The sequence below is a fragment of the Branchiostoma lanceolatum genome, chromosome 1, assembly GCF_035083965.1.
Source record: "Branchiostoma lanceolatum isolate klBraLanc5 chromosome 1, klBraLanc5.hap2, whole genome shotgun sequence".
NCBI classification, from domain to species: domain Eukaryota; kingdom Metazoa; phylum Chordata; class Leptocardii; order Amphioxiformes; family Branchiostomatidae; genus Branchiostoma; species Branchiostoma lanceolatum.
Window position 1 is genome coordinate 31545111 of NC_089722.1, and position 22571 is coordinate 31567681.

Here is a 22571-nt window from a genome sequence, read left to right on the forward strand (position 1 = left end):
TGGGTCCGATAACTACTCTGCAGTTAAGAAATCTACATTAGAGGCAAACATATCCAGGTTGGCTGTGAGGATTCTGTTAGATGTGCGAAAGAAGGGCTTATGGCATCATTTCCGTGTCAAAATTACGTACGTAAAAAACGTCACGTTTTGTCGTTTATACGTGACGTATTGGGGGTCAATACGTCACGTATGAAAGGCCTACGTCACGTATGCCGGAACGTACGGATACGTGACATACATATGGTTTTGCAATTTCCGTGTCAAAATTACCTGCATAAAAAAACGTACGATTTCTCGTCCAAACGTCACGTATAACAGGTCATACGTCACATAAGGCATATACGTCACGTACTAAACGTGACATACATATGTCGTGGCAAAATATCGTATCTACGTAGACGTCACGTTTTGTGGTTATACGTTACGCACATAAATGGGTTATGTTAACGTACCACGTTAACGTAACGTATGTACGCCCTTCAAGTTATTATAACAAACAACGTTAACATAACGTAGTCGTAGTTATCATAACGCATTACGTTAACGTAACATAGTCATTTACGTTATCATAACGCAGAGCGCTAACGTAACGTACACTAGAGTGAACCTTTATAATAGGCGTGTTCTGTTTACGTCATTGGTTTATGTTGTGTATAACGTCTACGATAGACGCGTTCTGGTGACGTCATCAGTTTATGTTATGTACAACGTGTATGATAGACTTGTTCTTGTGACGTCATCAGTCTATGTTTTGTAAAAGCCGCAGCACACAATGTATTAGTGTGGGTACAAAGTAGTACGGACACAATTTTTGATGCCTGGCTAGAATATCCTTTGTGAGCATTAGCCAGATTTAAACTGTGCCGTGGGATATACTGTCTGAATTGATGAATTGAATTGTGAACCATTCTGTTCGTGTATATTCGAAAGTGCGTCATACTACGCGTCAACCCGTTCATTGAGTGAACTCAACAGATAGGCGATGCTCTTGTCGACTGTCCGCATCAAATCGTCGTCCAAATGCCCGAAGGTCGCGTACAGTCTTCCTATCCTCTGCCTCGTATTCGCTCAGACTTGACCACAAGCCCTTTGCGAAATCCTTCGAGCGGCTCTTGAAATGTAAATCCTCCAGGGAACGGGGAACTTTCTCGTCCCGGCGCAGAGAATCGTAGTGGACCTCGGAGCGTGCACGTCCGACCCGACACTTGCCAACGCCATGAGGTCCCTTGTGTCCCTTCACGGGTAGAGAACAAGCACGACTGTGAGCACTTGGAACCTGCCATGATCCTAGCGCGATGCCGGAAGCGGTGACCTTGAAGGACGAAGACGAACACGAGCTGGAAAAACTTGAAATTTTACAGAGAATGGACCGCTGTGGCCGGCACGCGCCCTGTGATCGCCGAGTTACTGTCGGCGGAAGTGGTCTGAGCGGAGATGCAAAGGGGGGGGGGGGGGGGCACGTGCTCAGGACCCGTATGTCGGGGGCGGAGCTTGACCACAGAGACGCCAGACTACGCGTCAACCGTTCCATGGTGATCAGCCATTGGTTGGAAATCAAGGTGGTCGTGAGCTCGCTGCTTGTGTGGATTACCGCCCAGCGGGCCGGGTGACAGTTTACAGTTCACCATACTTTCTGTAAAGACGCATTGCATTATCAGAATATGAATTTACATGAATGTTATAGCCGACTTGATGGATAAAATATGGGGAAGTATAGTAGAGCATTTGTCATCGATTGTGTAACTATTGTGACATTCGTCCCATTCTCATCCATTTGAAACCTGAAATTGTTGTCTGGCCTTGTTTGGATCTGAAATGTTTAGATTTATGTGGGTTAGGATATGGAGGGATCACTATGTACTTCTGTGGAATACTGCCATACGGAAATAATGTTTTGGTCTGTCTATTACAATGTAAAAGCAGTGATGGGCGATGGTTTTAATCCCATATATGACCGCGGCTACAAGTACCCGCGAGAACTAACAGACACAATAGCTGCCCGTATACATCGATTGTACTCGAAGATTCCCTCTCATTAACTTTCCAAGCCCCTTTGTGTCGATTTTGTAGACACTCTGGCAGATCACACAACAAGGTGGTCTTTATACAACCATCAGAGAATCACACCTTTTTGTCTCCAATTGGCTTATCACAATACAAACTAATGCACCTGGTAGGGAGAGCGGCAAAAAAAAAACCCGGGACATTTGATATAAAGGTCACTATCTTCTACTCTCCGAGCAGAGGTTAGTGGGGCAGATCGTCACCGTTTTATCATATGCCCCGTAATTTTAGTTTGGATGGGGCTAGCAGACAAAAAACGGGGCATATATTATGATAAAACGGTGACGAGCTGCCCCACAAACCTCTGCTTGGAGAGTAGTAAGGGACAATTAGAGAAGCCCGCGGCCGTCGCTCAGAAAAAAATGATCTTTCATTGCCTCCATTGCAGACTCCGTCCGGCCAAGGAGGTCGGTGAGGTTGTTTACTTTCAAGTTAAAGCTTTACTATTACATTTTGTTGTTATTGCTGGCCTTCTCAGTCTTCCCGGACAGCAATAAGAAGAAGAAAAATGTAATGGTAAAGCTTTAACTTAACAAAGAAAACAGCCGTAAGAGTCTGAAATGGAGGCTAGATCTTTCAACCAATATCGATCTTCTAGGAGCTCTTCACATCTGCTTTGAAGCCCAAGCATCTGCTTGGATCACAAATATCTGATGGATCCCAAACATCTGCTTGGAGCCACTACCATGTGCTTTTCTAGATAATTTTCCATTGCTCCCAAGCAGATCTATAGGTCCCAATATCTGCTTTGAGTCCCAACATCTGCTTTAAGCCTCTATTATCTGGTCGGAGCTCCAAACACCCAATGGAGCAGAACGAGAAAGGCACAAGCCTCACTCAGAGTGCCAGCCCTTTTTAGCTTTCCACGTCCGCTTGCCACGACCCGCTACCTGGCTGAAAAAAAGAGCTGACACTCAGCAAGCACTCAGGCTAGAAAGGCATATCTATATATAGAAAGCACATGTTAGTGGCTCCAAGTATATGTTTGAGCTCCAAGCAGACCCTATCTCCATAGCCGACTTCCTTCATAAATGAATGAATGAAGACCTTTATTGCACATTTCTGCCACACTTGGCTAAGTACAGGTCACAACAAAATATAATACAAGTACAGTTAGCGGATACAAAAGAATATGACTATCATTAAATAAATTCTACTTCTCCTCACTTTTCGGTTATAGTGGATATAAAAGAACAGACGTGTTTTTCAATGGGAGGTTTGTCTAGTCGCATAAGAAATATGAATTTTTGAACAGTACTTAAATGTGTGAAGTAGGGAAATAGGTTTTCTACAAGTTTATACAGTTCATTTCTTTCTTTGGTATATAATTAAAGGTTAATGACCCGCCCCGAGGTGTATATGGTGTCTTAACGCCTGGCCATGTGCTATAACCACCGAATAAAACCACCGAGTGAGCGAAGCGAACGAGGTGGTTTTATGAGGTGGTTATAGCACATGACCAGGCGTTATGACACCATATACACCGAGGAAGAGGCGGGTCATTAACGTTATTATCATATAGCGTATCCAAACTGACGCATATAAGAGTAGACAATTTCTGTTTGACGCATAGATCCCTTATACTATTAAGAATGCATTTCAGAATTAACATTTGTCCTTTATTAACAGAAGATGATGAAGAAAATGTACAACTGTTGCCTGATTTATTTATTTCAACCACACAGGATAGGAGGGTCGGTTTCAGGTCAGTCAGAAAATGTTATCATTGAAGAATCTCCCTGCAACATGACCTCAGATAAACCTGAATAGAACACAGGTTCTTTGGCCAGCAGGAAATGGAACGCGCGGAACCTTAGATAGAACGTGGTTTCTTTGGCCAACAGCAAATGGAACACGCGGAACATTTTTGGGAATTTTAAATTTGTTTTCCCCTTTTCATGTATTCTAAGGAAATTTTTAGGAATTCTAAGACAATAAAGATTTTTTTAACAAGGTTAAGAAAAAGATTCATCAAATAGATACCACCTCTACAAAATGCAACGGTTATAAAGATTTTTAAACAAGGTTAAGAAAAAGATTCATCAAAAAGATACCCCCTCTACAAAATGGAACGGTTGTGTTCTGACATGACGTCAATAAGTGGTGTGTTATGGCGTGATAACAGACCACTTATTGTGGGCAATGGTGGCTTCTGATTGGTCGACGCCATCTACCTATGTGATAATACACATTCTACCACAAAATGACATTCGTCTTCTACTCTATTCAAAGTACAATGTTTACATAATCGTTGTTCTAGAGGAGTGCGGGTATGTCTTCCCGTTTCAATATGTAGTTTGTGGCAGCTGATTCTTAGTCTTGTGAATGCATTCCTGACCCTCATATTTGAATAACTTAGATATTTTTCTTCATTATAAGTAGTTTTGAATAATCTATATGATCTTAACTTATATTTGGAAGCCCCACCTTTGTTGTCGTTATGTATTTCTTTCAGAAACGTTTGGAAGTAAATGTCTTTTATCCGTTGGCCAATGGAACTAACAATTTGTAACGTATTTGAATTATATGAAATTGGTAGGTGCCATAAGAAAGCAAACCCGCTCTCCTCTAAAGACTTACGTATTCCTGTCGCCCAACATTTCACACCAGATTTGTCTAGATCTAACTGACAGCAGAAAGCATCTGCTTGAACAGGAATTTGAACTTTTGAATGAACCCCATATTTCAGAGCCATACAGCTGACTCTATTTGGCCAATTTCTACTATTTCCCCAGCGACCCGCAGAGACTGATAGAGAAACTTTTATTGTGAGACCATTTACAAGGCTCAACCATAAAACCTCCTTGGCTCAACCAAGGCGCGAACCTCCCACTGGGACGTGCGCGGGTGACTGGGTTTGTGCCAGAAATCGGTCATAAAAAGATTAGTAACCCGGACATTCGTACGGCTGTTAACATTACCACGCGCGAGGAGGGGAGGCGACAATACAAAAGGTCACTATTGAATAGAAATATTCCGCCCTGTCTGAGTTATCGCACATCTTATAATTAGGTTGCAAAACATACTTCTTCTTCCAGTTTGATACGGTCTTCGCAACATATAGATCTGCTTGGAGATTATGGCACATCTATGATCTAGAAAAGAACATATTCCAAGCAGATGTTTGGGCTCCAAGCAGATGTTTGGGCTCCAAGCAGATGTTTGGGATCCAAGCAGATAGTTGGGATCAAAGCAGATGTTTGGGATCCAAGCAGATGCAGAGAGCTCCAAGGAGATCGATATTGGGTGAAAGATTTAGCCTCCATTGAAGACTCCTTCCGGCTATTTTCTTTTTCAAGTTTTACTATTACATTTTTCTTGTTGCTGTCCGGGATTAGGACCGGAAGGCCAACAATAAGAAAAAAAATGTAATGATAAAGCTATAACCTGACAAAGAAAACAGCCGGAAGGAGTCTGCAATGGAGGCTATGAAAGTTACGGCCGGGCTTCTCTTAGCATACTTCTCTGCAAACATAGGCTGGTGGAGAGTTTGTGACCTTTTTATCAAATGCCCCGTTTTTTTGCCCGCTCTCCCCACCAGGTGCAAGTTTGTGATATTTACTGGAGACAAAGAGGTGTGGCTCTCTGATGTTTTATGACAGGAAGATTGTAAAAAGACCGCCATGTGTGGTCTGTCAGAGTGTCTAGCCGATCGATGGAAATATGTGCGCAAACAGTCATACCTTTATGATCAAGTGGATTCACTGGAAGTATGGTCCAACACTGCGCAGCTTTAAACCCCTAAGAAATGTATGGTGCTGACTATGTCTTATGAAGTGCCCACCTCCCCCCTCCACCCATAACTCTCGGGGGCAAACCCCTTCTGATCCCTTCTGGCAGTGATCGCTGCTAAAGTGTTGGGAATCTGGTTTCAGTCTAATCTGAAATGGGACAAACAAGTCTGCGAGTTTACCAAGAAGGCCAACAAATTTATGTTTATGCTCCGGAGACTTAAGACGTTCGGTCTTTCGACGGCAGATTTGGTGTACTGCGGCTAGACCTATCCTGGAATACTGTGTACCCGTCTATTAGCCTCTACCAGTCTCTGCGGGTCGCTGGGAAAATAGTAGAAATTGGCCAAATAGAGTCAATTGTATGAATGGAGTCCGCTATCATGGAGAGAGGGTCCAATAGGCCGTAGCCGACTCCCTTCATATAATTGACTCTATTTAATTTCTACTCTTTTCCCAGCGACCCGCAGAGGCTCGTAGAGCCTATTATAAAAGTACAGGGGAGTTGATACCGCCGCCCGTTACGAACAAAAACATTACCTCCGTGTGCCAGCATTTATAGATCAGCAGAGATTGTACTCGTATACAAAACTCCCTACCCTGGGAGACCAGGCACTGTATATCATTCCACAGAGGTACATAGTGATCCCTCCATATCCTACATAAATCTATATATTCCAGATCCAAACAAGGCCAGACAATAATTTTAGGTTCCAAATAAATGAGAATGGGACGAACTTGCATCTGGTGGGGAGAGCGGGCCAAAAAACGGGGCATTTGATAAAAGATCATAAAAAGGTCACAATCTCCCCCACAAACTTTTGCTTGGAGATTAGTAAGAGACAGTCAAAGAAGCCCGGCCGTCACTCAGAAAAAATATATTTCATAGCCTTCATTGCAGACTCCTTCCGGCTGTTTTCTTTTTCATGTTATAGCTTTATCATTACATTTTTTTTCTTATTGTTGGCATTCCGGTCCTAATCCCGGACAGCAACAAGAAAAATGTAATAGTAAAACTTGAAAAAGAAAATAGCCGGAAGGAGTCTTCAATGGAGGCTAAATCTTTCACCCAATATCGATCTCCTTGGAGCTCTCTGCATCTGCTTGGATCCCAAACATCTGCTTTGATCCCAACTATCTGCTTGGATCCCAAACATCTGCTTGGAGCCCAAACATCTGCTTGGAGCCCAAACATCTGCTTGGAATATGTTCTTTTCTAGATCATAGATGTGCCATAATCTCCAAGCAGATCTATATGTTGCGAAGACCGTATCAAACTGGAAGAAGAAGTATGTTTTGCAACCTAATTATAAGATGTGCGATAACTCAAACAGGGCGGAATATTTCTATTCAATAGTGACCTTTTGTATTGTCGCCTCCCCTCCTCGCGCGTGGTAATGTTAACAGCCGTACGAATGTCCGGGTTACTAATCTTTTTATGACCGATTTCTGGCACAAACGCAGTCACCCGCGCACGTCCCAGTGGGAGGTTCGCGCCTTGGTTGAGCCAAGGAGGTTTTATGGTTGAGCCTTGTAAATGGTCTCACAATAAAAGTTTCTCTATCAGTCTCTGCGGGTCGCTGGGAAAATAGTAGAAATTGGCCAAATGAGTCAGCTGTATGAAGGGGGTCGGCTATGGAGATAGGGTCTGCTTGGAGCTCAAACATATACTTGGAGCCACTAACATGTGCTTTCTATATATAGATATGCCTCCTTGCTGAGTGTCAGCTCTTTTTTTCAGCCAGGTAGCGGGTCGTGGCGAGCGGACGTGGAAAGCTAAAAAGGGCTGGCACTCTGAGTGAGGCTTGTGCCTTTCTCGTTCTGCTCCATTGGGTGTTTGGAGCTCCGACCAGATAATAGAGGCTTAAAGCAGATGTTGGGACTCAAAGCAGATATTGGGACCTATAGATCTGCTTGGGAGCAATGGAAAATTATCTAGAAAAGCACATGGTAGTGGCTCCAAGCAGATGTTTGGGATCCATCAGATATTTGTGATCCAAGCAGATGCTTGGGCTTCAAAGCAGATGTGAAGAGCTCCTAGAAGATCGATATTGGTTGAAAGATCTAGCCTCCATTTCAGACTCTTACGGCTGTTTTCTTTGTTAAGTTAAAGCTTTACCATTACATTTTTCTTCTTCTTATTGCTGTCCGGGAAGACCGAGAAGGCCAGCAATAACAAAAAAATGTAATAGTAAAGCTTTAACTTGAAAGTAAACAACCTCACCAACCTCCTTGGCCGGACGGAGTCTGCAATGGAGGCAATGAAAGATCTTTTTTTTTCTGAGCGACGGCCGCGGGCTTCTCTAATTGTCCCTTACTACTCTCCAAGCAGAGGTTTGTGGGCAGCTCGTCACCGTTTTATCATAATATATGCCCCGTTTTTTGTCCGCTAGCCCCATCCAAACTAAAATTACGGGGCATATGATTAAACGGTGACGATCTGCCCCACTAACCTCTGCTCGGAGAGTAGAAGATAGTGACCTTTATATCAAATGTCCCGGTTTTTTTTTGCCACTCTCCCTACCAGGTGCATTAGTTTGTATTGTGATAAGCCAATTGGAGACAAAAAGGTGTGATTCTCTGATGGTTGTATAAAGACCACCTTGTTGTGTGATCTGCCAGAGTGTCTACAAAATCGACACAAAGGGGCTTGGAAAGTTCATGAGAGGGAATCTTCGAGTACAATCGATGTGTACGGGCAGCTATTGTGTCTGTTAGTTCTCGCGGGTACTTGTAGCCGCGGTCATATATGGGATTAAAACCATCGCCCATCACTGCTTTTACATTGTAATAGACAGACCAAAACATTATTTCCGTATGGCAGTATTCCACAGAAGTACATAGTGATCCCTCCATATCCTAACCCACATAAATCTAAACATTTCAGATCCAAACAAGGCCAGACAACAATTTCAGGTTTCAAATGGATGAGAATGGGACGAATGTCACAATAGTTACACAATCGATGACAAATGCTCTACTATACTTCCCCATATTTTATCCATCAAGTCGGCTATAACATTCATGTAAATTCATATTCTGATAATGCAATGCGTCTTTACAGAAAGTATGGTGAACTGTAAACTGTCACCCGGCCCGCTGGGCGGTAATCCACACAAGCAGCGAGCTCACGACCACCTTGATTTCCAACCAATGGCTGATCACCATGGAAGGGTTGACGCGTAGTCTGGCGTCTCCGTGGTCAAGCTCCGCCCCCGACATACGGGTCCTGAGCACTCCGCTCAGACCACTTCCGCCGACAGTCACTCGGCGATCACAGGGCGCGTGCCGGCCACAGCGGTCCGTTCTCTCTAAAATTTCAAGTTTTTCCAGCTCGTGTTCGTCTTCGTCCTTCAAGGTCACCGCTTCCGGCATCGCGCTAGGATCATGGCAGGTTCCAAGTGCTCACAGTCGTGCTTGTTCTCTACCCGTGAAGGGACACAAGGGACCTCATGGCGTTGGCAAGTGTCGGGTCGGACGTGCACGCTCCGAGGTCCACTACGATTCTCTGCGCCGGGACGAGAAAGTTCCCCGTTCCCTGGAGGATTTACATTTCAAGAGCCGCTCGAAGGATTTCGCAAAGGGCTTGTGGTCAAGTCTGAGCGAATACGAGGCAGAGGATAGGAAGACTGTACGCGACCTTCGGGCATTTGGACGACGATTTGATGCGGACAGTCGACAAGAGCATCGCCTATCTGTTGAGTTCACTCAATGAACGGGTTGACGCGTAGTATGGCGCACTTTCGAATATACACGAACAGAATGGTTCACAATTCAATTCATCAATTCAGACAGTATATCCCACGGCACAGTTTAAATCTGGCTAATGCTCACATAGGATATTCTAGCCAGGCATCAAAAATTGTGTCCGTACTACTTTGTACCCACACTAATACATTGTGTGCTGCGGCTTTTACAAAACATAGACTGATGACGTCACAAGAACAAGTCTATCATACACGTTGTACATAACATAAACTGATGACGTCACCAGAACGCGTCTATCGTAGACGTTATACACAACATAAACCAATGACGTAAACAGAACACGCCTATCATAAAGGTTCACTCTAGTGTACGTTACGTTAGCGCTCTGCGTTATGATAACGTAAATGACTATGTTACGTTAACGTAATGCGTTATGATAACTACGACTACGTTATGTTAACGTTGTTTGTTATAATAACTTGAAGGGACTACATTCGTTACGTTAACGTGGTACGTTAACATAACTCATTTATGTGCGTAACGTATAACCACAAAACGTGACGTCTACGTAGATACGATATTTTGATCTAAAAATGCCACGACATATGTATGTCACGTTTAGTACGTGACGTATATGCCTTATGTGACGTATGACCTGTTATACGTGACGTTTGGACGAGAAATCGTATGTAGGTAATTTTGACACGGAAATTGCAAAACCATATGTATGTCACGTATCCGTACGTTCCGGCATAAGTGACGTAGGCCTTTCATACGTGACGTATTGACCCCCAATATGTCACGTATAAACGCCAAAACGTGACGTTTTTTACGTACGTAATTTTGACACGGAAATGATGCCATAAAGGGCTCTTGTAATGAAGCCTAAAGTAATCATACCTATTACTTTATAGATTTAGGTTTTGTGGTTAAGTTATGTATTGTACATATGTAATAGGAATAGATGTGTTGATTTTACCTATATCAAAATTGTGTTTTGACATTCATTGTAGAAAGGAGGTCTATAGATAGTTTTGTTTAAATTCTTATTAACATCAGTATATTTACCTGTTAGTATAAATCTATTCTAAATAATATGTGACCACAAGAAGCAATTATGTTTAGTACTTATGTATTTAGTAGTGTAGACAACAGTATTCTCAGTGTATAGATATCAAAGTAACCTCTTGAAAACTTTGTATGTGTTTGGTAAAGATCTTTCATACGAAATGAGTGTAAGAGCTATTCCAAGATTACCGGGTTGTAGTTTCCATAAACCGAATGTGTAGTCCTGAATGCCGTAGGTATTAGCACCATATGTGATTATAATGGCATTCTTGTTGCAATTGTTTCGAATGCTTTGGTTACATATTTGTCCCCTCTTTTATTTCTGTTACCCCATTTAACATTTTGTCAACATAAAATAAAAGTCGAAGTACAGGGCTTTTTTTGTGGGGGGGGAGATATACAGTACTAAAATTCCGTCAAAGAGCACCATTTTTAGAACGCTGGTCCCTAGCTATCCAAAATATCGAAGAAAAAAAGGTTTATGCATAGGATCACTTAGTTAGTTCAATTTTCCGTACTGAAAGTGGAATAATGTGAATCTTGAAAAGTCCTTCCACGTGCAGCACTGTGGTACACACTAATATTGGCTAGAGGTAAGCAAAGCCAATGATTTGGTGTTGATTTACATCGTCTGATAATTCATTTTTATTAATCTATCTTTATCCAAGGACATTTTATAATGTCCTTGCTTTATCTAATTCTTGCTTGTGTTAGTAGTGTTATATGTATATATATACATATATATATGAGGTAAAAAAACAATTGTGAAGTAATTATGGCAAAGATATCGATTTGTAAAAAGCCATGCAAAATATATGTTGACTTTGACCATTGTTTACAGACGGACTCATAATTTGTTGCAGCAGTGTTTCGAAGTGAGGTATCCAAACAATCCTGCTCATATCAATGAGAGTGTTCACAATATTTTTGCATGTTGCAACATCTTGCACTATGAAGTAATCAAAAGTTTTGCCTGATGATGACTTGCATCCAAACTAACGTTTCACCTGTTGGTATCTTTTTAAATATGATTATTTTGACTAATACTAACGATAAGTCCTTCCAATATCTTCGCATAAAGCCCAAGTAGCTTCGTTAAAAACTGACCTGAATCAACACATATTGTGCAATAAATGTAGTAATTTTGTGATTAATTTATGTTGACAAATAGTCAAAACATGATTTCATAGAAGGTATCACGACAAAAATTATAAAAGGTTTATCTACGAACTTCTTAAAAAACCAATAGCCTTCCAACAGAATAGCTCTTGACAAAACGACGACTTTTCCTGTTATTTATTGTTTTTATACAATGTACAGAAACTCGTATTAATTTAATGTGCGTAACTTTGGAATTCTTTGGCTTTGTGAGCAAAACTTTACAAGTTGACAAGTAACAAAATAAAAAGAAAGTGATAACCTAATACAATGTAAAGCTAACCTCAGAAACAAACGCATCAAATGTACAACAAGAGTTCTACGACCTCATACCTTCGTCAAATGATTTTGACCTTTATGACTGACGTATTAGGAGTGTTTTTCATCAATCATCAATCATACCAGTTGACCCTCTTCACCCAAATAACATAAGTTGTCCAAACCTCCTTGTTATGACTATGAGCTTAACAAAGAAGGTTATACTAACATTTATCATCAATTATGCAAATAAGCTCCCTCCTTATTAGCATAATTTGATTCCATGGTGTTCACATTCACACAACTTCCTAGTGCCACAAGTATGAAATTGCCGTCATTTACTAGTATGGAATTATAGTAGTTTCTCATTGATTATGCTAATTAGGCCAACATTTGCATATTTCCTATCTATCAACATTCCTCTCTTCCTTAGTTACAAATGTCACATATTTGAATAGTCATATCATGGAACACAGCAGATTTTTAAAATTGCCTCATTAATCATGTGAGTTAGAATTTGATTTGCATAATTATCATCCAATCATACAAAGCATCACGTAAGCTATCTACATACCAAAAATCATGACCATCCATCAAGACCATCTCGAGTTATAGTTTTTCTCATTAATTATGTCAATGAGGTTCTCATTTGCAAAGCTGATATCTATTAATATTTCTCTCTTCCTCAGTTACATATGTCACATGTTTGAGAGTCCTATCTTTTGATGGATGTATAAACTTTCCTCATTAATCATGCAAATTAGATACTGATTTGCATAATAAGTATCTAATTATGTACATCAGCACTCAAGCTATGTACTTACAAAAATTTATGACCATCCACCAAGCCCTTCTTGAGTAATTCCCTTTCAAAGTCTGAAGCAAAACCTGCCCCTGCTATAGCCAACCCATACGTCTGCTTGGAGACTACCTTACCAATGCCAACAGCTGGCTGACAGCCAATTTGTGTAACTGACGTTTCCTGCCTCCAATATGACCCCTCAGGACCCTTGCCCCTATCCATGACGCCTTAAATTGGAATAACACAGCCAACACTACACATACTTCAGCATACAATGTAACACATTTTTACACTTTTCTCGTTAATTATGCAAAACACTTCGCCCAAAATCTAATCATCTTGAGATGTCCCACATACACACCGACACACCAACTACGACAACAAACCATCCAGGCGTTCTCGACTTATTCTGTTCACTAACAGACACACAGACAAGCACCATCGAATAACCTTGTCGACGAAACCATTTCGTCGACGAAGGTAATTACATAATGGTAAAAGTTCCATAGAGTATGGTGTCTTAGTATGGATGCCATCCATCCTAGCTACTTTACTGGGGCTAATACTCCCTCACTGACTAGTTAACTATAGGATGGTACCCAACCTTATGGTATCTGATATAAAGACTGTAATTACTGCAGTTAGACTTTAAGGCACATGGCGTTAGTTCAGTTCCAGATAAAAAGATGCCCCTTAAGTTATTACCTACAATAAAAAGATGGAAGCGTTTCTGTACAGTTTCTACTATAGTTTGAATGTCAGTACAAAATCCATCCCATTGTGGAGGCATTCAGCAAAAGACACGAGCTAAATAAAATGTCGTTAAACAGTCCTGACTTGTATTCTGCACAATAAACATTGAAAGACATAACAATATAATGTGTTTTTATGCCTCCTTAAGATATGGTAAGTATATACGTGCCACGGGGCAATGCGAAGCATATCCTACATAACTCTTATCAGGCAGGGTGGCCTTAATATCTCTCCAGGCATCAGCTGACCTGTAATACACATATACGAGACATATTTCTTCATTCTGGTCATCATTACAGACTAAATACATGTGCAGCTGGTTTTCCAGTACGAAAAGACTGGGCAGAACCTCAATATCAAGGTTTTCTGGGTTTGACCAGCCTTGCAGTTTCTGCCAGTGGTCTGACTCTGTGTCATACACCATGGTTTGACTGAAGTTAAAATCTGTGCAGAAAATCTTTGTTCCCATAGCAACGGCGGTGCAGACTTCAAAATAGAGTTGAGATGATAGGCTCCGCTCGCACCAACGGTCCTGTATTGGGTCGTAGAGATGGACCTCCGTGCTTGTGAGGAAACAGAGGTGTGAACCGCAGGATAAGGCTACACTGTAAGATATACTGCTGTCAAGTTGCAGCTGTGAACACTCCTGCCACTGGTCCGTGTGCCAGTTGTACTTTCTCATCTGCAGCAATGGTCTGTTATCATCTGGATCAAAAGCCATGTAGTACAAAATCTGATCAACTTCAAAAAGGTAGTGTTCCTCAAAGTAATTCTGATCATATTCGGGTCCCTTAGGTATTGGGGATATGTCTGCATGTTCCCACACATTCCTTGCATGGTTGTACTTAAACAGGGACAACTGATTCTTCTTCTCTAATTCATTAGTTAGCAGGATGTAAATGCTGTTATCATTGGTGACTGTCATGGCTGAGAAAGGAGGAAGGTCTTCAGGGTCATAATTGCAGCTGATGTACTTTCCTTTCAGAGGATTCATAAGGAAGAGGTCATTGGAACTGAAGAGGGTAAAAAACATTGTAAGCTGTGAATAAAACTGTAAATTCATACATTTTCTTCAATCACAACATGCAATGTTATCATCTATGAAATCTTAATTTTGTAGCCCCTTGAGACATAAGCTCCAGGCTAAGTTGCAAATAGAGTACATTTACATAACTGTGGGAATGTGTGTGCACGGATTGTTTGCGACTTACAAAGTCAAATCAGTCAACTCCTGAATCAATCAAATGTTTACTCTAGCGCCTGTATAGAATTCTGACCACACCTTTATATGCAAGCATCAAGCTGTTTGGTAGTTCTGTTCCGAAATAGCACATCAAGAAACCACGATGGTCAAAAACCGGTCCAAAAATTCCCACTTGTAGGACATGAATATTGATGATTTGAAAATGCCAATCACGCTTATCACCACTGGCAACTGTCCGTGATTGGTTGACGTCTTTACAGGCGGACCGCAGCAATGTTTACCTTTCTATATCCCCCCTGTTGCTTTTTTTCCGCGAACCGTCCTATTCATATGCGTACCTTCAGTCAGTCTCAATTGTTCTTACATAACACATTTTAACAATACCAAGTGTGGGCATGATTATTTCCAGCATACTTTCGTTCATCTAGTGGTCATAATTCCCATGTACAAGTAATCCTAAGCTGGCGCGTGGCTGACAAAATCGGAGGGTTTGTAGTTTTGAAGGCCAAGCCGCAAAATAATGATTAAAGATGGCGCCAGCGGGAACAGACTACTCTAATATGGGTCGAAGTTTAGCTGTAAGCATGATTGTTTTCTTTATAAAATTGTAGAATATGCCCACGTATTTGCTGTTACAGGATTTTTTTTAATGAATGTATCATAATTTGAAAACATTTGACTTCATAACGAACCAAAACTGAGGCGTGTGTGTTTCTTTCCAACAAACTGGTTGCCCATCCTAAGAATGAAATATCCCAAGCGGGAGTTTGAATATTTGTAAAAACTGTACCAAGCCACTTTTCGGCCAGAAACTTTTCACAGACAACGGTCAGCAAGGCAAAATAATTCTAAAGACTTGTCACGGTGGTCAAATTCGTGCTCAGAAACTCCCAGGTCCAGCCGAATTCGAACGCTGTTCCACGATGTTCGAAATGACGTAATCGAATCCGAATGCGCGTTCGATTCGGGGTCACCTGCGGTCATTGGAAGTTCATACTGTAAATCTGCGCGGCCGGGCCCCTTTCCCCGCTACAGGAAAAAAAACTACGTTTGTCGCAAATATTACCTGTTTTCTGGAGAGTAAATCTTTGCTGGCACTTTGTTGTGGACATCTAACATGTAACGAAGCAACTGGCGTCATTTTTTGTGACATTGAATATTAGAAGGATTGTTTACGGCGGTGTTAATTACCCCCTCCCCCTATCCGTGCGACATAAAATGCGTTCAAACATCGTAAAGGTACGGCTCCAAGAAACATCCACCTTACCTCATTAACGATTCAAAATAACCGTAACGGTTTTCCCGAGGTTTGTGTTTTTGGGATTTTTGAAAAATGTCCTTGATTTTGAATTATGGGTGATTGAATGCGAAAAATGTCAAAAATGCCATTTTTTTCACAGATTTGTCGATATTCACAATACTTAGAATAAAAAATTTAAAAATCCCAAAAACACAAAGTTTTGTTTTGTTCCTGGTCGATGAAAAATATGAAGATAAGAGATATTCATTGACATTTAAAGCCAGGCCTTTGCGATGTGTGCCTGAAAAAACGGTCTCCTTAAAACCTGCAAATAATCGTGTTTGGGAGCAAAATATAGAAAAATTAGCCATTCAGCGCAAATCGACGACATTCAAAGTTTGCAAAATCGCTAATTTCGTTTTATTTTTATAAAATTTTCCCGTCCCTACTATTTTGTTTATTTATGAATGTTTTGCCGTTAGCCAAAACGTTGCCCCGGGTAACCCGATACCTTGTCGAACGCACGTAGCAACCGGTAAGAATACCCTAGTGACAGACCACCGTGTGTCGAATATCTTGTACAGGGACTGAACACATTGAATTCAAGGCAAGAGAGACCATTCAAAACCCCACGATGTTTACTTGTTTTCGCTGAAAATTTTTCATCAGAAATAACAAGAGTATTACTTACTTGCTTCCATAGTGACAGTCTCAAGTCAAGTACACATGGAAAAAAATTCTGGGCTCCATCACAAGAAGAGCACAGATCAGGAAACATAACGTTTAACTAAAAATCAGAAACGAAATTTTGATTTTAGTGTGATGCAAAATGTAATGGTCTTGATGGAACCCAAGCTTATAATTTGTCTGTACATGTAGGTTACTAATTAAATTGTTTTTAGCCTTGTCCAGTACCTTCCAAGAATTACTGGTGTACGGGGAAAATATGCTCGCCATCGTGTTTGAACTGAAATAATTGACCGCTGTTTGAAAATATTCCCGTTCAAAAATGGTCGCCAGCCATTTCTTTTGTTCTTCCTGAGCTTGGCTTGGAATCAAGACACCCGTGAAGTAAAATCAAAACGCTAATATGTTCAGACACAGCTTGGAAGGATTTTTCCATCGGTGCTCAATTTGTCGACCTAGCTTTCTTTCAAGTAAAGATAATCACGAGCTGGCGTTTATACTTTTCCGAAAAGGTTCTTTGTAACAAATTGCCGACGCCTGAACTTAGCTGAAGTTGTTGACAAGGGATACGTCATTTTGTCCCAGCATGGGTAAACAAGAAACACAGACACCTTTATTTTCAGAACATACATGTTACCACGCAAAACATTATTTGATATCTGTTCCTTTCATTAAGATATTCTTCTGTAATGAATAACTTGACATGATATGTTGTTAAATGTAGAGTTCAAACACACAGCCCTCAAGATTCCCACCTACATTACAATAGACTGTCCCAATAACTCGATATGACGCCGCCGCCATATTGGATGCCCGGCCGCCCAAAAATCCAAACCAAGCAGACCGATTTTTTTCATGATTTCCCGCCAGTTATCAATAGAAAGAAACATCGTCATACCCTCGTCATCGGCAACATTTGGGTCGTTTAGAACGGTCGCAAATCAAGTTTGTCACGGTCGCGATAGGTAAACTGTGACGACTCGAACAAGACGCTAACATTCTTGTGCTAGCGGGAGAAAATTGGGATCGAAAAAGAAACGGTCATCTTGAGCCAAGGGGTGTCTTGTAGACCCGGTCGTTAATCAATACTATGTTTGACTGTATGAATAATTTGTGTTCGGGTTAACAGTCTCACAATGATACCTGCAGGCCTTGTAAGAGAACAACGAATGCGAAATAAAGAAATGCCTAGGAATGTAGGATAGAAACACAAGCTCAGCAAGTATATGATATAATTTCAACATCCGGAATCGTTACCCAAGGAAATGAAATCACTCAAAGATACGAGGAAAATAGGGTCGCCCAGAACTTAGGCTTTAACTTTCGGGACCAGAACACAGGGTACACACGCTGAGCGATCGCAGAATTCACAAGTTGAAAATCGCGCTCAAAGCGCAGGTAACAAAGGCGCAATTTGCATGAAAGCGTGCTCGCAGACAATGGGGCGCTAATAAGGCTCTGTGATCCAGGCCGACAGAACTCATTATAACTCAACATCATGTTGTAGTACCGCGTGGAAACTACAACATAAGGGTAAACCTCATATCGTGTCCAATATCTTCAAAAATGCATGGTAGCTTTTAACAAAAATGACACCGATCGAAAGAACAACATATAGCCGCCATGTTGTCTCATTTGCATGCCATCCATAATCGGCTATCTGGAACTGTGGGAGAAAACGTACCAGAAAATTGTCAAAATGAGTTAAAAATGCAAAGACATCAAACATAGTCGGTTTAGACCTAATTTAAGGACCTACATTGTATTAATCAAGGCTTTAACCGATGATTGATATATATTTCTAAGAACATTACCTTGCTTTAAGGTCAAAGTTTATTGACCGGAGGTGACTCTTTAACTTAGCTTAAACGCCCAGGGACGCGGTAAATTTTCAATTGTCATTTCCTACCTTCTAAACATTTGTAAAGCTGATAAATCGTATTTGCGACTGCTTCTTTTTGTTTTATACTGTAACCATCGAATCGGGCATTAAACTTGGATGTTTTTTACATCATATCTATGATCTTTTATGCACTGCCGTGTAGGCTCTGTGACCCAGCGGGTGGGTGGAGTACTAAACAATGGGCCCTGAGAACAAACAGCTAGCGTTTAGACCATCGTGAACAGGTATGATACTACAATCGTGCAGAAATCAAAATTTTATCATGAAGCCGCATTGACATAACTGCATGATCTTTTTTTATTGTAATGATTATTTTATACTGTTTTATCGTACATCGTCACTAATGTATATTGTAATGACTATTGTAGTCTATTGATTAAGGCTTATGTATTAAATTAAATTATGTTTTGTAGGTCAAGTTGTTGTATTCGTATGAATTTTGATGGGTCAGCTGTTACCAGAAGAGCTGCCTTGGTTGACCCAGTGTAATGCCTTTTGGAAGTAATAATAAATACAAATACAAAGAAGTATCTACTGACCCCAGGCGCGAGTTGGACAGCAGGGCCATTTCCGTGGTCATCCCAAGCCTCGGCTTCAGGTTGGAGTTCCCTTTCTGTACGACATTCCTGATGACCTCAGAATTCCAAGGATCCTCCCTGACCAGGGGGTGTTCCAAGATGGCTGCTAAGTCGCCTGCAGCTGAGGTCAGCAGGTTGAAGCGGATGTGAGGGAGGATGCTGGGTAGGTGGTGCAGTCTGTAGGGTACAGAGTAGGAGTGTATTTAAATAATTCCCTCGTAACACATGATCATGAGCTTGTAAATAAGATGGAATCCTTCTAAATGCATCAATATGACAATAACAGACAAAATCTGAGCCTTAACAATAGCTCTTGGCTACATATCATTTGAACTAAAAGAACACTGACACCCACCTGTCCTCCCTGCTGTGCTGCACCCATCTCACCACAGCTTCCCATACTGTTGTCTCCTCTTTAACCTCCAGCTCATCGTGGCTGATGATCTCAGTCAGCTGGTTCAAACTCAGGCTGCAGAAATCCTCGCTGGAGGCAACCTAAACAGGCACACAGTACATGTTCCAGGATATTGCAGATGTTTCTTAATCTTGTTCTGGTTCTATTACACCGAAGGACCCTTCTCACCTACATGCATCCATTGCACACAGAAAAGACAACAAAACCGTAGCTTAATTAAACCTTTTGAACACAATTTTCAAAATATCTTTTTTAAAATACTCATTGTCCTCCTGGATCATTTTACTGCACATAACTCAATGCAAACTTCATTTCCTATGCACTTATTAACTTATACAAAATGGCTGTAGTTCATTGATGTCAATTGCATAATGTGCAATATAAATACAATTTGAGTTTGCTATTTGGAATAATTGTTTTGCCCATCATGAGGACAAACCTCAGCAAAGTTTCTACATATCCACTGCAGACAGGTTTTTTGGACATTGTCCAGGGAGAAGACATCAGCAAACTGGTACAGGTCCACACAGGTAGAGCGCTCCACGTTCATGGCCATGTAGCTGATGCAGGTGTCTCTCACATACTAGTAGTTCAGTTGGAGGAGGTCGGCTGCCTGGTACAGGGGCTGCACTCTGTCCAGGGACACATGGAGGGTTCCAGAATAGATGTAATTCAGGATCTCCCCAAATATGCCTGCATCCAAACCCTGTACAAGAACACAATGTAACTATGTTCAAACTTTTACCATATATAAAAGGTATTAATGATTGTGAACAGGGAAATATATCAATTAGATTTAGTTATGATAAACTTCACATACTATTCTACCAGTTTTATTCTCTCTACTATTAACACATTTCATGTGTCTCTTATAACTGCAAAATTATCGTTTTACTTTTAGTAAAGAATTTGCTCAATTTTGTGAACCCCTCATCACTGAAAGGATATCGGTAAGGGGGAGGGGGGCCGCATGTAAGGGACAAACATACAGGAAATCTTTTACAATAGTACTGTGTTCGACATGTTTTATATGGTACGTAGAATCTTCACAAGTGCTGTTTCTCTTTATTGTAACCACACGTCACGCCAAGCCTACCTGTAAAACGACCATCTTCTGCCGACTTTCCGCCATGTCACTTGTAAACATGGCCCTGAAGTAGGGACTGGCCGCGGACAGAACAAGCCGATGGCAGGGAAATCGCCGGTCCTCCACTTCAAGGACGACATCCTGCAGTACCCCAGCCTTCTGTAAGTCATCCAGGGTTCCAAGAAACCCGTGCAGATAGCTCTCGTCTTTGTAGGAACGAGTACGCGCTGCGCTGACGTGGGGTTCGTGTGTTACGCGCCGAAATGAGTCCTTCGAACCCTCCATACAATCAGTCGTAGTACAGTCACGATACGTTGAATCAGGCTGGTTTATGTGTCCCTGTGATCTCAACACGTCTGACAACCTCGTGTAGGTCAGTTGAGAATTCAAAAAGTATTTGAACACGAAATTTGTTCCTTCAAAGTTGACCTTCTAAGTACTCATTTTGGCGAGGTTTTACGGTCTGCATGGGGGTTTCCAGACGACCGATGTATATCATGATCCAGTCTACTTCCGGGTCAAAGGAAGCACCCAAAGCCAAACAAACAGAACACCAAGCACATTCAGCCGAGTGATCGCCGATATTGTACCTTCAGTTTTGAGATCCGTATGTGAATTTTGTATATGTCAACAAAGGTTAACTCATTACCAAAATGAAACCTACTTCAAATCGAGTCATTCTAATCGCGAAACTAATGTTAACTAACACTATAAGGAAAGTTTGGCCGAAATAAATATGAAGCGTAGAACTCACTAGAAGCATATATAAACATATAAAAGATTTACCATTATGTATTTTGACCAGAATCCTTGAGATAAAGGACTTTGAGTGAGTTTTTGACCCCCATTCTTTTGTATTCTCCCTCTAATAGCGTTACATGTTATTCAAAACTTATAATCCAGATCACCAAATCATTGTCCTTGACACTTGATGGATCATCATAGACATAGGTAGCAATTGAGGTATCCCAAGGGCGTGTAATTCTGTCCTTCCAGTAATATGAGTGTGCCCTAATCGTAAGTGTGTGTCACTCTGGGACGGTAACAACCATGTGTAGCCTTGATAAAGTAGAAAATGAATCGTGTACTGTGCCTTCTATGATGACCTAAGGGTGTGTCATTTTAATGACACAAGAGAAACTCAGCTATACCAATTGTGTCTCATTCCAATGACATCGGAAGAAACTAAGCTATACTAAGGGAGTGTCATTCCAATGACATATTGGGAAACTAAGCTGTGCCATAGGTGTGTCATTCCAATAATGTAGGCAAAAAAATCAGATACTAGTATACCACGGGTGCGTCATTCCAATGACATAGGCAAAAACTCAGCTATACCAAGGGCGTGTCATTCCAATGACATAGGGGAAGTCCGGCTATACCAAGGGTGTGTCATTCCAATGACTTAGGGGCATATCCAGTTATACCAAGGTTCTTTCATTCCAATGACATATGGGGAAATCTCAGCTGTGTCATGGGTGCGTCATTCCAATGATAAGGCAAAGACTCCGATGGTGTGTCATTCCGATGACATCGGGGGTAATCCAGCTATACTAAGGATGTGTTATTCCGATGACAAGGGGAAACTCAGCTATACCAAGGGTGTGTCATTCTCATGGCATAGGGGGAAATCCAGCTAACCAAGGATGTGTCATTGCAATGACATAGGTGAAAACTCAGCTATAACAAGGGAATGTCATTCCAATGACATAGGGAAGAACTCAGCTTTGCTAAGGGTGTGTCATTCCAATGACTTAGGGGGAAAATCGGCTGTGCCAAGGGTGTGCTTTCCAATGACATAGGTGAAAACTCAGCTATAACAAGGGAATGACATTCCAATGACATAGGGAAGAACTCAGCTTTGCCAAGGGTGTGTCATTCCAATGACTTAGGGGGAAACTTAGCTATACCAAGG

The 22571-nt window shown here is 41.3% G+C and overlaps 1 protein-coding gene and 1 long non-coding RNA gene across 2 annotated transcripts; both read right to left on the minus strand.

The window, feature by feature from the left end:
- Positions 1-11852: 11852 nt before the first annotated feature.
- LOC136448938 (uncharacterized) lies at positions 11853-13479 on the minus strand. The gene is made up of 2 exons (XR_010757955.1): positions 13106-13479; positions 11853-12935 (listed from the first exon to the last, which is right to left on the minus strand). It is a non-coding gene; the product is annotated as an uncharacterized lncRNA (long non-coding RNA).
- A 17-nt stretch (positions 13480-13496) lies between these two features.
- LOC136448927 (kelch repeat and BTB domain-containing protein 8-like) lies at positions 13497-20906 on the minus strand. Its single transcript, XM_066448643.1, has 5 exons — positions 20666-20906; positions 20009-20275; positions 19510-19649; positions 19116-19331; positions 13497-14555 (listed from the first exon to the last, which is right to left on the minus strand). Exons 2-5 carry the CDS (start codon positions 20123-20125, stop codon positions 13676-13678), a joined length of 1353 nt encoding a protein of 450 aa, XP_066304740.1. The 5' UTR covers positions 20126-20275; positions 20666-20906; the 3' UTR covers positions 13497-13675.
- Positions 20907-22571: the final 1665 nt, after the last annotated feature.

Coding starts and splice junctions, on each gene's coding strand:
- LOC136448927 (XM_066448643.1), bottom strand. CDS start 20,125: ATGGCCATGAACGTGGAGCGCTCTACCTGTGTGGACCTGTACCAGTTT. Junction 19,332..19,509: donor CAGCACAGCAGGGAGGACAG/GTGGGTGTCAGT, acceptor TGTACCCTACAG/ACTGCACCACCTACCCAGCA. Junction 14,556..19,115: donor CTGTCCAACTCGCGCCTGGG/GTCAGTAGATAC, acceptor TACCCTCTTCAG/TTCCAATGACCTCTTCCTTA.